This window comes from Rhinopithecus bieti, unplaced genomic scaffold (assembly GCF_001698545.2).
Source record: "Rhinopithecus bieti isolate Rb0 unplaced genomic scaffold, ASM169854v2 scaffold_12, whole genome shotgun sequence".
Lineage (NCBI taxonomy): Eukaryota > Metazoa > Chordata > Mammalia > Primates > Cercopithecidae > Rhinopithecus > Rhinopithecus bieti.
Window position 1 is genome coordinate 1,503,435 of NW_016803028.1, and position 14,511 is coordinate 1,517,945.

The 14,511-nt window shown below is 37.3% G+C and overlaps 2 protein-coding genes across 3 annotated transcripts in view; one reads left to right on the top strand and one right to left on the bottom strand.

Annotated features, from left to right (window-relative positions):
- SH3BP5 (SH3 domain binding protein 5) overlaps nucleotides 1–1,502 on the top strand; it is a 77,362-nt gene extending 75,860 nt beyond the window's left edge. Inside the window, exon 9 of one of the 2 annotated variants that reach the window (XM_017884308.1) lies at nucleotides 57–782. In XM_017884308.1, the coding sequence (XP_017739797.1) occupies nucleotides 57–274 (218 nt within the window). In that variant the 3' untranslated portion in view covers nucleotides 275–782. Of the gene's footprint in view, nucleotides 1–56 lie in introns of both variants that reach the window. The other variant, XM_017884254.1, reaches the window with a different exon arrangement.
- Nucleotides 1,503–3,417: 1,915 nt separating this feature from the next.
- The window catches only part of CAPN7 (calpain 7), a 47,565-nt gene continuing 36,471 nt past the window's right edge, over nucleotides 3,418–14,511 (bottom strand). The window contains exons 16-21 of the mRNA XM_017884148.1: nucleotides 13,868–13,943; nucleotides 10,455–10,600; nucleotides 9,326–9,388; nucleotides 8,624–8,754; nucleotides 5,310–5,402; nucleotides 3,418–5,217 (exon numbers count right to left, since the gene is read on the bottom strand). Coding sequence (XP_017739637.1) covers nucleotides 5,073–5,217; nucleotides 5,310–5,402; nucleotides 8,624–8,754; nucleotides 9,326–9,388; nucleotides 10,455–10,600; nucleotides 13,868–13,943 — 654 coding nt within the window. The 3' untranslated portion in view covers nucleotides 3,418–5,072. The remainder of the gene's footprint in view (nucleotides 5,218–5,309; nucleotides 5,403–8,623; nucleotides 8,755–9,325; nucleotides 9,389–10,454; nucleotides 10,601–13,867; nucleotides 13,944–14,511) is intronic.

The following is a 14,511-nucleotide window of genomic DNA, read 5'->3' on the forward strand; positions in this document are numbered from 1 at the left end:
CTCAAGTGACTTAGAATTGTCAATACTCACTTTTGTTAATCTTTGTATTTCTACAGGAGACAGGGCAGAAGGGGCAGAGAATAAAACAAGTGACAAAGCCAACAACAACCGGGGCCTCAGCAATAGCAGTGGCGGTGGTGGCAGCAGTAAGAGCCAAAGCAACAGCTCCCCTGAGGGCCAGGCCTTGGAGAACCGGATGAAGCAGCTCTCCCTACAGTGCTCAAAGGGAAGAGATGGAATTATTGCTGACATAAAAATGGTGCAGATTGGCTGATTCATCCTGGGCCCTGGCCCATGTGCATATCAACATTTATACATGGAACTGGAGAACATTGTGCCAATAATCATTTAATATATGCCAAATCTTACACGTCTACTCTAAACTGCTCTAATGAAGTTTCAGTGACTTTGAGGGCTAAAGATTGTTCTTCTGGGTAAGAGCTCTTGGGCTGGTTTTTCAGAGCAGAGTTGTTGCTGCGGGTAGACTGTGACCAGGTTCACAGCGTTTGTGGAACATTCCATGTAATGGCATTGTGGAAGCAATAACTAGTTCCTATGAAAGAACCAGAGCTGGGAAGATGGCTGGGAAGCCAGGCCAAAGTGGGGGCAACAGCTTGCTTCTCTTTCTCTTCTCACCCTTCAGTTTGTATGGGAAAATGGAGATGTCCTCTCCACTTTATTCCATGGTATCTAAATGAAAAAGAAAACCCACACACAAAGCAAAACTCAAGTATTAAGAGCACGTATTTTGACCCAGTGGAGGCTTAAAAAAAAAAAAAAAATCCAAGAACACAATTCATGTTCACCGCCTCTGGTGTTGAGAGGGGGCTTTTAAAAAAGCGTGTATTCTGGGATACCCACTGAAACCATTTTCTAGAAAGGCTACCATGAGCTGCACTTTTTGGGGTGGGAAAGGTGAATGCCAGTGGGGATGGGGGGATGAGGGTAGGAGGGACTTACAGAAGGGGATTTGTGGCTGTGGGGGAGAAGGTTCTACAGCATAAGCCTTATCCTGCCAGCCAAGGGGATTTATTCTAAGAGAAGTGCATGTGAAGAATGGTTGCCACTGTTATTAGATTGACCAGATGTTAATTTCTCTGTAGGTTGTAACTTTAAAAATAAATGAAATTATTTAAGGGTTATGCTGCACCAGTATTCCTTAGAGGAAACTGTTCTTTAAAGTTAGGAAAGGGAGTAGGCAGGCATGTGTTGGCAAAGGCTGTTAATAGTAGTGTTAAGACTGCTTTTCTTTAATGTTTTCATGGTAATGCATATTTAGAGCACTGTATTTTTGTCTTGTTAAGAAAATTTAGCATTTCTAAAAGAAAAAAGCAACCCTCTTTCAAACTGTTAATTCTGTCACAGCCTGTATATTTTAGTCATTTGTAAATCTCTTCATACAATAGTGACTTCTTTTTTGACTGATACAGTATCTTAATTACAGGGTTATTTTGTACTTGTCTTAATACACTGAGTGTAATAAAAACAGCTTGAGAAAAGTTTCTACTTTCTGTGACTTCAAATAAGAACTCCCAGTATTGCCCAAATCTTCTAGGCAACCCTTCTGCCATAAGGAAGGGCATGGAGTGCTGTGGTCACCAGTAATCATTTTCAATTAAGGTCATGAATAGTAATAATTTAAGCCTTGATTACAAAGGTTCGAATTCTACTTTTGCTGCTACTAAAGCTGTGGGCAATGAGGAAACACAGTGGCAGATAAATAAAATAAAGACGAGGTGGTGACGCTGGAGGAGTGGGCCTCGGCTGCACACTGCATGCAGTCTCCCAGGAAGCTTAAGTGTTGCTGTCAGCTCTCATCCCCAGAGAATTATTTAATTAACTGAGGGGTACACTTGGGCATTACTTTTAAAAGCTCCCCGAGGGAATTCAAATGTGCATTCAGAGTTGAGAATCAGATGGATCCTTTCTCTGTGGAAATGTTATAATGCTGGACTCTTAGTCTGCGTTTCATTATTAAAGCATGCTGTGGAGAAAAAGTTCTTGGTTGGCCAATCATGAGGTTTAAGTTTCAGAAATAACCCTTTGCAGTATCAAAAGGTGTTTTACCTAGTAGTTAATATTTCATCTAGGAAAGTTCATAGAAGTCCCTTGTGCTATTTAAGAACATTAAACAGCCGGCCAGGCCCGAGGGTTCATGCCTGTAATCACAGCACTTTGGGAGGCTGAGGCTGGTGGATCACTTGAGCCCAGGAGTTTGAGACCAGCCTGGGCAACATGGTGAAACCCAGTTTCTACCAAGAATACAAAAATTGGCCAGTCTTGTAATTTGGTCTCAAACAAGAACACTTAACAGCATACCTGAATTTGACTAGTGACCTTCAGGGTTCATTCAGTTCTCATAAAATCTCCTCACACCCTTTAACCTGTAGTAAAGACACTGAGACTTGCTTGACTTACCATTAGCAAAAACTTCCCTGCAATTGAGGCAATTCTTTTTCCTCCTAGAAAAAACACCATCTGGAAAACAGCCCAAACTAGGATAAAGTTTTTACAGCAGAGTCAAGTTATACAATCTAATAACTAGAGATTTCTAAGTACTTGCAGAGAATGAAAGTGGGATGGAATTTTCTAACATTGGGGCTTTCTTTCCCTTGTCTTTACAAAAGACAAAGCCTAGGCAGTCAGTAGCACTGGAGTATTCCTGTTTGGGCATTAGAACTTTCTCTTGTTTCCTGCCTCAATCCCCTTTCCCATCAGCCTACCTGTCTCCTACACCAGAAAGGGATGCAGACCACCTTTTGACCAGGGCTCCCTTCTCACACTATCACCTAGTCAAATCTCTAGTTTTACGTAGTCTGCCCCCACTGCTGTCACTGTGGCCTCTTTATCTCCACCACACTTAACATTTAATTATACTCTTCTGGGAATTCTGTTCACTGGGCTTCTTAAATCCCCCTCCAACCCCCTTGTTTTCTTGTATCTCCTGTTAGTCTATGTATTTTTTTCTAAAATTAAAATACTTTCTAAAAGCTTCCCCCAAATCAGTTCTTAACCATCTTTAGTTCACATGTGACTCCTGACTTTTTGGGTTATCTCACTTACTATGCCATGTTGATTCCAGATCTGGATTTTCTGGGCAATTTAATGTGTCAAAACTTACCTTCAGTGAAGCTATGAGCATCTGTCCATGTGCTGAATTAGAAACCTGAGTCATCCTCTCTAACAACTCCTGACTAGTCTTTCTGTTACTTAGAACCTCTGAAGGGCCTGGATTGTTTTTCCTCCCTCTATAACAGGTCTGGATCTTGTCCCTCCCCCGACCAGACGGCTGTGTCTGTGAGTGTCATTAGACACACACAGCAGCTCAATCAGGGCTCAGGGAAGAAGGCTTGTAACCCTGGGGCAAATACTTTAATCTCTTAGACTTCTTTCCTCAATTGTAAGAAGTACAAATAATAGTATCTGTACTTTATTCAGCTATTGGGAAGAGTAAAAAGAAAAATATACACATTGGGTACATAGTAAACACTCAATAATGGTCAGTAGTCTGTCTTTTGAAGCCTTTCCTTCATGGTCCAAGTTAAAGTATCAATTCTTCAAGTACAGTTTTTTATATTGGTCCAGCCAAAATTAATCTTTCCCTTATTCATACACTGGTGGCATGTTTTTAGAGCTCTATTATAGAAATATCAGTGCCACAGTTAAGTTGTTCATATATAGGTCTCTTCTAATAAATTTGATGGATTAGGTTTTCAGTTTGCATCCTGTACAAGATCTTTACCACAACAGGTTCAAATCATGTGTTTATAATATAGTTCTTATGTTCTGGATTTTTTCTTTTTAAAGAGTAACAGAAAACTGGTTAAATTAGTCCACCTAAAATTAATAGGCTAAAACTGAAAGCATGAAGTATTTACCAAAGTGAAATCTCATTAGTGTAATAATCTACCACTATTCTACAAAAGAACAGATTTTTGTTGAAGTATATATTTTCATGCAAATAATCTATCCTCTTTTACATGAAACATGACAGATGAAATCTTTGAATAAATCTAAGTTAAACTATGCAATCATCCATAAGTCATCAGACAACATTTTTATTTCAATTTAAGGTAGTAGCAATACAAAATAAGTTCTGATAATTATAAAGCAGAGACAATGAAAATCCCACCCTATTTTAGAATTTTAAAATACTGAGCATCATTCTATCCTGATGGGTTTTTATGTAAACTGGGAATTTACATGACAGCAGTATCTTGGCAATTCACTTTTTCTGAATGCTACATATCCCAATCACCATATATTAAATTCTCTATTTTCTTCAAAGTGCTACTGCCACAAGAGCACTGAATACAGCCATTTAAAAAAAGACGATACAAACTGAATTGTAATGTCTTCAATATCTCAATTACTATTTTTTAAAAATAAAAACCACAGTAGTGAATTTCTCTAAGTTCTTGCTACATGACTAAATGGGAGATAATCTCAACAATTTTCATTCTTAGGCATGAGCATCTTCATGCTAAGGTAGTCTCTATTTAAAAGCTTTATTCTTTCATAACAACTGGGCAACATTTTAAAATAATAAATAATGCAAAATTAAAATCAATTACGGTGGCACAATTCATTTGGTAATTAGTTGCCCAAGATGTATAGTAGAATCAAGCAGGTTTAATGTCCACATGCTCTGCAAAAAAGGGAAACAATGGAAATATTTCAGTATATGAATCTAGCCCACTATTCCACTCAAGGAATCTATGTCCTTTTTCTCATCTGGTCTCAGTTCCTTTATCCTCTTAGCAAAGGCATCTCACAGTGATGACTAAGTCTAATCTTAATCATAAGCACTTTTTATACAAAATGGCCCCTAAAATGCTAGCCAACTCTATATACACAAAACCATGTAAACGGTACCTCTAGGTGATTTAGGTAATTCTGACTATATACAGTTCTTACCAAACACCCTGACAAGCACCAGATTCCACTGTAATGTGTTTTTAGATATTTAATTCCATTCTGATTGTTCTGCTTACTGTCCTGAAGATTTGTGTCCTTATTTGAAGAACTGATGTTTGGTTAAGTATAAAAGCCAGTAACTTGAGATTTCTCCATCACTGAAGTTGTGTGATCTTGATGGGGATAATGCTATTGAAGTCCAAGAAAAAAGGTCCTTCTTGTTTAGGCAAAAAGGTACTAGGAATGATATTGAAGATCCCAGATGGTATATTTTCTAATTCCAGGTAGCAAAACCCACACCTATATTTAGAGAAAATGAGAATAAAGTTTATAGAAGATGATGCCACAAAAAGTAAAGTATAAAATAGATACAATAAAAATGCCAACATTACCTATAATCACCACTAGATTTCCTCAGAAAGCCGTGGGGACCAGGATCTCCTAGAGTAGAAACTGTTACAACCTCAAATCCAACGCTATATTGCCTAGCATTTAAAATGAACAGAATTACTATATTAATATATAGTCTCAAACATGTGATTTAAAATAACTATATCTGAAGTGCAGATGTCATATTATGTTTCTGAAGTTTCAGTAGAGAGAAACACATGCACTCTATTTGTGATCATGTAACACACCATTTATATATTTCAGTTGAAGCCTTAAAGATTAACACTGGATTAAACTTACTTTAAGAGAGACTGTATTTTTACACGTGGGCTCCCTGGGAATATTTTATTTTTTTGAGACGGAGTCTCGCTCTGCTGCCCAGGCTGGAGTGCAGAGGCGCGATCTTGGCTCACTGCAACCTCCGCCTCCTGGGTTCAAGTGATTCTCCTGCCTCAGCCTTCTGAGTAGCTGGGACTACAGGGGTATGCCACTGTGCCTGGCTAAATTTTTTTGTATTTTTAATAGTGACAGAGTTTCATCATGTTGGCCAGGCTGGTCTCAAACTCGACCTCAGGTGATCCGCCAGCCTCAGCCTTCCAAAGTACTGGGATTATAGGCGTGAGCCACTGCACCCGACCTTTTTTTTTTTTTTTCTGAGACAGGGTCTCACTGTCACCCATGCTGGAGTACAGTGGAGCAATCATGGCTCACAGCAGCCTTGCCCTCCTGGACTTTGCGATTCTCCCACCTTAGCCTCCTCAGGACCTGGGACTATGGGTGTGTATCACCATATCTGGCTAATTTCTTAAATTTTTTTTTTTTGTAGACAGGGGGTCTCCTTATGCTGCCCAGGCTGGTCTGGAATTTCTGGGCTCAAGCTATCCTCCTGCCTTGGCCTCCCAAAGTGCTGGGATTACAGCCTTGAGCCACTGTGCCTGGCCACAGGGAATAATTAAAAATATTGTTGTTGGCTGGGCGCGGTGGCTCACGCCTGTAATCCCAGCACTTTGGGAGGCAGAGGTGGGTGGATCACAAGGTCAAGAGATCAAGACCATCCTGGCCAACATGGTGAAATCCCATCTCTACCAAAAATACGAAAATTAGCTGGGCATGGTGGTGTGCGCCTGTAGTCTCAGCTACTTGGGAGGCTGAGGCAGGAGAATCGCTTGAACCAGGAGGCGGAGGTTGCAGTGAGCCAAGATTACACCACTGCACTCCAGCCTGGTGACAGAGTGAGACTCTGTCTCAAAAAAAAAAAAAAGAAAAAAATTGTTGTTGTAACAAATGGAAAGGCCTATGGGAAAGGAAGCCCTGAAACAAAATCTGAATTTACAGAACTACTTAGCATATGATAAACGTGGCATCCCAAATCAGTAAAGAAAGATTCATTTAGATGGTGATGAAGTAACAAAAAATTTAGAAAAAAACTGTTAAATTGTATTTTATACCAAATATAAAAATATATTCATATGAATTTTTTAAATGCAAAAAAATTAAAACATAAAATAATCAGAATATGGTGAAAATTAATTTGATAATGTGGTGAAAGTTCCTGTCCACAGCAAAATGAAACCAGAAGACAGATTTCATTATTTTAAAATGAAATGCTTTTCTATGTGGGAGAAAATGACAATCTGAGAAAATATCTGCAAATATGTGAAGGAGTTAATACCCTTATCTTATTCATGCTTACAATTAAAAAAAAAAGATAACTCTATGGGCAAGAAACATGAATAGGCAATAAATAAACAATATTGTAACAAACATTGTTACATGTTCAATCCATCTAGAAATTAAGTACAAAAGAGCAAGTAGGTTTATTTACCTATTTCACCTATCAAACTGGTAGGGGTTTTTAAAACGAGTTTCTTGTGGAAAAAGTTTAATCCTATCTTCGTATTTAATGGTTTATTAACTGCTGCTGGATTAGTTTGTAAGAAAAGCAAAATTAAGCCTAATCCTATTTAGAAGGTAGTTCTGTTTTTATTTGTATTGGTTTTTTTTTTTTTGGTGGTTATTATATGAGACAAGGTCTTGCTCTGTCGACCAGGCTGGAGTGCAGTGGCATCATCTGGGATTACTGCAACCTCTGCCTCCTGGGCTCAAGCCATCCTCCCACCTCAGTCTCTCAAGTAGCTGGGATTATACAAGCACATGCCACCATGCCTGGCTAAATTTTTCAAAAAATTTTTGCAGAAATGAGGTCTTGCCATGTTGCTCAGGCTGGTCTTGAACTCCTGAACTCAATCCTCCTGTCTTGGCCTTCCAAAGTGCTGGGATTACAGGTGTGAGCCACCATGCCCAGGCTGTATTCTCTATGTTTTTTAAACCTTTTAAAACTATGAAATATAACACTTAAGTTAAACATATATACAGCTTAATAAATCATTTGCAAAGTGAATAAACACCTCAGCTTCCCCATCTGTCTCCTCCCTGCAAACTGATGTGAAACAGGGTTCTAATTACCCTTTTTACACATGGATACTCAATTATTCCATACCATTTACTGAAGACTGTCCTTTCCTGGGTAACCACCACCCAGATCAACAAATCCTCTCAGCACCACAGAATTCCCTGTATATTCCTAATTGCAACTCCTGTCCCCTCACAGAGCTTTTATAGTAGTAACTCTCTCGCTCTGCTTTATAGTTTTACAACCTTAGTGTGCATCCTTAAATGACAGTCTTTTAGTTTTGTCTGTTCTTGACTTCACGGAAGTAGAATCACATGGTATATATTCTGTACATGTGGCTTTTAAGACGTATCCATTATGACTTATCCATTATATTGTGTATAGCTGTAATTTATTTCCATTGTTATATCAGGACTCTATTATATGACTATATTATAATCGTAAATGTCAATGAACATTTGTTTCCAATTTCCGGCTATTACAATGGTTTACTGGCCATCTGGATTGCCCCCTTTATGACATGTTTTTGTTTATTTTTTTCTTATCAAAGTAGCATATTTACAGATATTTTAATATGCTCTTTGTCTTAAGAAATCTTTCCTTTCTTGAGGTTAAAACATTTCCTGCATTATCATCTAGATGCTGTATTGTTTTGCCTTTCACATTTAAGTTTGTAATCCACCTGGAATTTTATGTGAAACAGGGTTCTAATTGCCCTTTTTACACATGGATACTCAATTATTCCATACCATTGATTGAAAACAATGTCCTTTCCTCACTCCACTATAATGCCATTGTTATAAATCCAATGTCCACATATGCTTAGGTTTGTTTTTAAACTTGTTACACTATGTTCATTTTTAATAGAACATCATTAATTTAAGAAAGTTACTCATCACAAACCTTGGTCCTCGTAGCTCAATCAGTAATGGCCCAGTCTTTTCTATATGGAATTGGTAGATGGGGTTATTTTTGTGAGTCTCTTGAAAATTTCCACATCCTCCAGCACTCTGACCACTCCACTTTCCATTAATCTAATAAAAACAAAGTTTCAGTGTTAACGAAATTTCATTCTTCAATTCCACTTGAAGACAAAACTCCATCTCCAAAAAAAACAAAAAACAAAAAACAAAAAAAAGGCAATTTTCTACTCTGTGGCTCCAACTCCTCTCTCCCATCTTTATTTGCTGGTGACAGCCAGGCTGCTTTGCTACACTAACCCCTATTTTCATCTCTCAGCCGCTAATCAAGTTGTTCTTTCTACAAGGCATTTTCCATAGAATCTTCCTCTACACATCTAGCCTATTCCACAGTTAATCTCAAATTCTACTTTTAAGGTTCATCCACACAGCCTTCTCTAACAACCAAAGTTTGCATTCATCTTCTTTCTCTGAATTTTCTTTTCACAGACGTTGCTCACTGAGTATCTTGTATTCCAACCCAAATTGAAGGCCACTTACGTTTCCCATATACTCCTGTGAAGCCTCAGAATGTCTTTATTTCATAATAAATTGCTAAATATAAAGAATAAAACGAGAGAAATGGGAAAGCGAATTTAAAAATTCTAAAAGAATGCTGAGATTACAACCAAATGAATCTTCTTACCCGTTTTGATAAGGTGTATGGTGAAGGAATCTTTGAAAAAGTAAAACTGCATGCTGAATATACCTAGATTAAAAAAAAGACTGTATTGATAAATTTTACACTTACAAGAACATCAAAGTGATACATGAATATACTGGAAGACTAAAAAAATCAGTTGGCATATACAAGTCATGATTCTACAGGCAGCCTAGTATCACGTCAGGTTTAATGAGCTGGGAACTGAGAAGCTAGGGGTCTGGTCTTGGCTTTCTCTGCTACTATGTATGACTCAGGACAAATCACAATTTTTCCAGGCCGTGGCTTCTGCATCTGAAAAATGAAGCAGTGGCAGCAGCTCCCAATGTCCCTTTCATCACTAAAAATCTACTCAAATTGAGCTGCTTATCTAGAGCAAACAAATCTATATAGAAGAAAATTACAATGACCTTCCCAACTAGATCAGAGCAGTATGTTTCTAGTGACTGATTCTCTTTCACTAAGTTCAAAGTCTTCTTTAAGTCAATAAAAATATTAAACAGGCTAAATAAGTTTTTATTGCTTGCTTTAAAATGAAATGTATTGGCTGGGTGCAGTGGCTGACACCAGTAATCCCAGCACTTTGGGAGGCCAACGTGGGTGAATCACTTGAGGTTAGGAGTTCGAGACGAGCCTGGCCAACATGGTGACATCCCATCTCTACAAAAAATACAATAGTTGGGCGTGGTGGCAGCACCTGTAGTCCCAGCTACCCAGGAGGCTGAGGCGAGAGAATTACTTGAGCCCGGAGGGTGGAGGCTGCAGTGAGCTGGATTGCACTAATGCACTCACTCCAGCCTGGGTGACAGAGCAAGACTCTGTCTCAAAAAAAAAAAAAAAAGAAAGAAAAAAGAAATGTATTAGTCCAACATACTATATTACCGTAGGGCTAAACTATTACTATGAAAATAAAAATGTTCTTTCAGAATAAAAACATTTCTTTTCAAATGTATTATTTTCTACAGAAAGCGTAATTTACTATTAAAATAAGCACAAAAATAGAGAGCAATACATTTTCAGAAATAAACTTTCTCCAGATAATCCCACTTACAAAGCAGAGCACATTACGTCTTTATATTACTGTGTTTTGTCACTGTGTGTTGGTTTTACTTACCCGAACTGTGTAATGGATTGTGTTCTGTTTTTCATATTGAGAAACCACTAATGTAAAGGTATGGGTGCCAGGTGTGGTCAGCTTTATCTTAGTCAAATAATGAGGGCTGTTAATTCGAATTCCATCAATGTATGGAGGTGGGTCAGCTGCAAACAAACAAGTAGGCTTAGAGAAAAGGAGACTTTTCTTTCTTTAATTTTTGAAGTTTTATGTTTGATGTAGGAAAAATAATTACTTGGATGGACATCTCCTTAACTGATTCTCTCCTTAAAACATAATGATATTAGTGAATTATAATTTCACTTGAAACCTTTAAAATTAAAGTTCCTAATAAGCAAAATAATCTTTTGAATACTTTCAGTAAGATATAACAGTACTTGCTATTTGCTCTGTGTTGCATTTCAGTAATTCCTACTATTTGTTCTGTGTTGCATTTTTCTCCCATAGAGGATTTTAAAGTCAGGATTTTTTTTTCTTTTGAGATGAAATTAAAAATAACACGAAGTATATAAAAATATATATTCCCCACTACTCAGGTTTAAATTAACTTTTTTTTTGGTCATTCTAGCTTTTTCATAAAACAATGTCTCTTTTAACCATGACCCTTATCTTATTCCCTTCTACTGATGGATTTGGTGAACATCTTTTTAGACTTGAATACAAATGTACCCACTCCTAAAAGTGAATGAACAAATAACTGTTTCTGGTATAAGTGTATATATAAAAAGTAGTGTATGTCTTATATCTTTCATTTTACACTCAACATTTTAAAAAGAGCTATGTTGTTCTACACAGATAGTTTATTTCTTATAACTGCCTGTATAATACTCCATCACATGAATATGACATTTTATCTACACCCCCAACTGGTTTAGAAAATCTGGATATTCAGATTGTTTTCAATATTTTGTTATTACAAAGAATGCTGCCTATTTTTCTTTGATAGTCCCATCAGTCAAGCCTGATACAATAAAAGTTTATGCATGTCAATTACTGTATGTTAAGATCGATGGTCTCAGCTTATTTAGGAACGCTGAATATTTATAATGGGACCTAACAGAAAAACTAAACATTTTAGTATCTCAAATAAGTCATAAGTCTCTAATGATTAGCGGTGGTGTGATCTAGTGAGAAGAGTAAAGAATTGGCACATCTGTGGATCTTGAACAAGGTTTTTAACCTTTTCATGTTTCAGTTTACTCTTCTGTCAAATGGGGAACAAGGCCTGTCCTATTTACTGCAGAGTGTTGTAATTAAAATAAAATGATAAACATAAAAGTATTCTGAAAAGGCACAATCACTCTACATAAGATGGAGCATTATTTTAAACAAAGGAAAGCTTGGCTAGTTTAACTTGACAGTTGTCACTGGACCTACTATGTGCCATGCCCATTCCAGTAACTAGGGATATTGACTAGTATGACTCAGTGCCTGCCACCAACACAGTGTAATAGGGAAGAATGCCATACTTCCCTATGATTAAACAAAGTAAGGCTTAAACCACTTCTGATCACATCTTCCCTTCACTGCCCATTTCTCTGCACAACTTTCTTGCAAGAACTGTCAACAATTGCTTCCTTACATCATAGTCTCTTTTAAAACCAATCCAATTGGGCTTCTATCCCCACCTCTCCACTAAGCCTGTTCTTATCAAGGTCAACAATGACTGCCACAATGCTAAGTCCAATAGTTTCTTCTCTTTAATTTTTATTTTAGGTTTGGGGGTACACGTGAATGTTTGTTACAAAGGTAAACACGTGTCATGGGGGTTTGTTGTACATTCTATTTCATCACCTGGGTATTAAGCCAGGACCCAATAGTTATCTTTTCTATTCTTCTCCCTCCTCCCACCCTCCCCCTACTTCAAGTAGACCTCAGTGTCTGTTGTTTCCTTCTTTGTGTTCATAAGTTCTTATCATTTGGTTCCCACAATAGTTTCTTCTCTCACTTAATCTCATTTGATTTCTCAAACATCAATAGATGCAGTTGTCCTTTCTTTCTCTCTTGAAAAATGTTCTCTGCTTTGGTTATGTGAAACCTCACTGTTTCATCAGGCCCTCTGTTCGAATTCCTTTGTGGTACCTTTTCCTCTGCTCAACCTCAAGGTGTCTTTGAGAGCCCAAGGTCAGATCCTGCGTGTTAATCTCTGTACCCACCACTCTCTTCACAGGTGATTTATACAGTCCCATCTTCAAATTCCATCTATATGCTCCTGACTCCCCTATCTGTATCTCTACCCTTACCCCAGAACTCGATTCAAAAATCCAACAGCCTAACTGGCATCTCCATTTGGAGCCAGGACATGCCATTTTCCTGATTATGACAAGCCAAAGACCCTCTGAACCCCTTCCGGTGGTGACAGAACCTCATGTAATCTGACCTCTGCAAATCTTTCTGACCTCTTTTGATACCATACCTACCCAGGCAATTGGCCTGTTCTCTGTTCCAAAAAGACACCATCTTTTCTCACTGTAAGGTCCTTGTACTTGCTGTTCCCTCTGCCTGTAGTGCTTTTCCCTTGATTTCTTTGCACGACTGGTTCCTTTTTTTGTTATTCATAGCTCTTCTCACCCTCACTCAAAGAGGTCTTCTATGACCACCCACCAAAAGCAACCAACCCACTCACTCACATAACCCTTTTTTACACATGTGTATCAATACTTGATGTTTTGCTTATTAACTGTCTCCCCAACTATAACATAAGCTCTATGAAAACAATCCTGTTTTGTTCATCACTATTCTCCACAGCCTTAGGACAGTTTATCTCACTAAGTGATACACATTTTTTAAAAATGTGAAAGCAAAGTGGTTTCAATACAATGTGTTAAATATCTCAGGTGCCCAGTGGAAGGAATGGTATTTGGGCTGGACCTTAACTATGTGCATGAAGCAGAATAGGGAGACAGGAATATGTGGGTAAAAGGTGGGAGGAGAGATTCTTGAGAGAAGAAACCATGTGAAAAAAGGCAACAAGGGCACGGTGTATTCTGGAGTAGCAACTATCTCAACTGTGAGAAGCTGGGGCATGAAATAAAGATGGGCAGGTAGATTAAAGCTGGAATATAAAAAGCCTTATATATCTTGCTAAAGAGCTTAGATTTTATCCAGGAGTTCAGGAAAAACTACAGAATACATTTGATTAGAGTAAAAGACATCATTTAAGTTTCAGAAATAAAATTCTGACAGCCATGTGTGAGAATATGGAAATCCCCCCTTGGAGTCTCTAAATTAAAACAAATCAAAACAAAACACAGAACAGTGTAAATACCCATCTGCTTGAGTGGTTGCTATGAGTCTATCAACATAATTATTTCTCTATATTATCTACATAAAATGTGTCATTTTTCAACTTAATCATACAAATAAAATCTTATGTATGTTTATTTTAATGTTTGCTGGTATACTAAACATACCTGGGTAATAAACTTTTTTCCCATCAGTCTTGTATACAACCATTGTGATAAATTCTCGATTATTCGCAAAATCATCCTAAAATCACAAAGAATCCAATGGGGTTAGAAAATGGGTACAAAATGCTATTTATTTTCTTTTAAATCTCTCCACAAAAAATGCTCTTTAAAGTTAAAATACCTCTAATTTTAAGAGCATTTTTCTCAGCTATTTAGTGCTATAAGAAACATTGTTTTTCTGAATTAAATTGTCATTTTAACAGATGACCACAATGTATGAAGTAATATATTAAATAAGATTCGGAGGCTATTAAGATTATGGTTAACCTTTACAGAATCAAGACTAATGATTCAACATTTCCAAACTCCCTTCAGCATATTTCAATGTTAATATTAAGATCTAAACTATACATGATCAACCCCCAAACCTTCACTTTTAAAAAGCATAAACTCCCTCATAGTTTTCTTCAGAGATGACTTTTGAACAAGATTTAAGTGTATAATTATAAAATACAAATTTCCTTAGAGGAAAATATTCATTTGTCAGAGAAAACACTATTCTCTGGGCACCTATGTAAATTAAACAGGCTGGTGTTTACATATGTCTTTCACAATGTTCTAACTATATTAAAAAAATTTCTGTATGG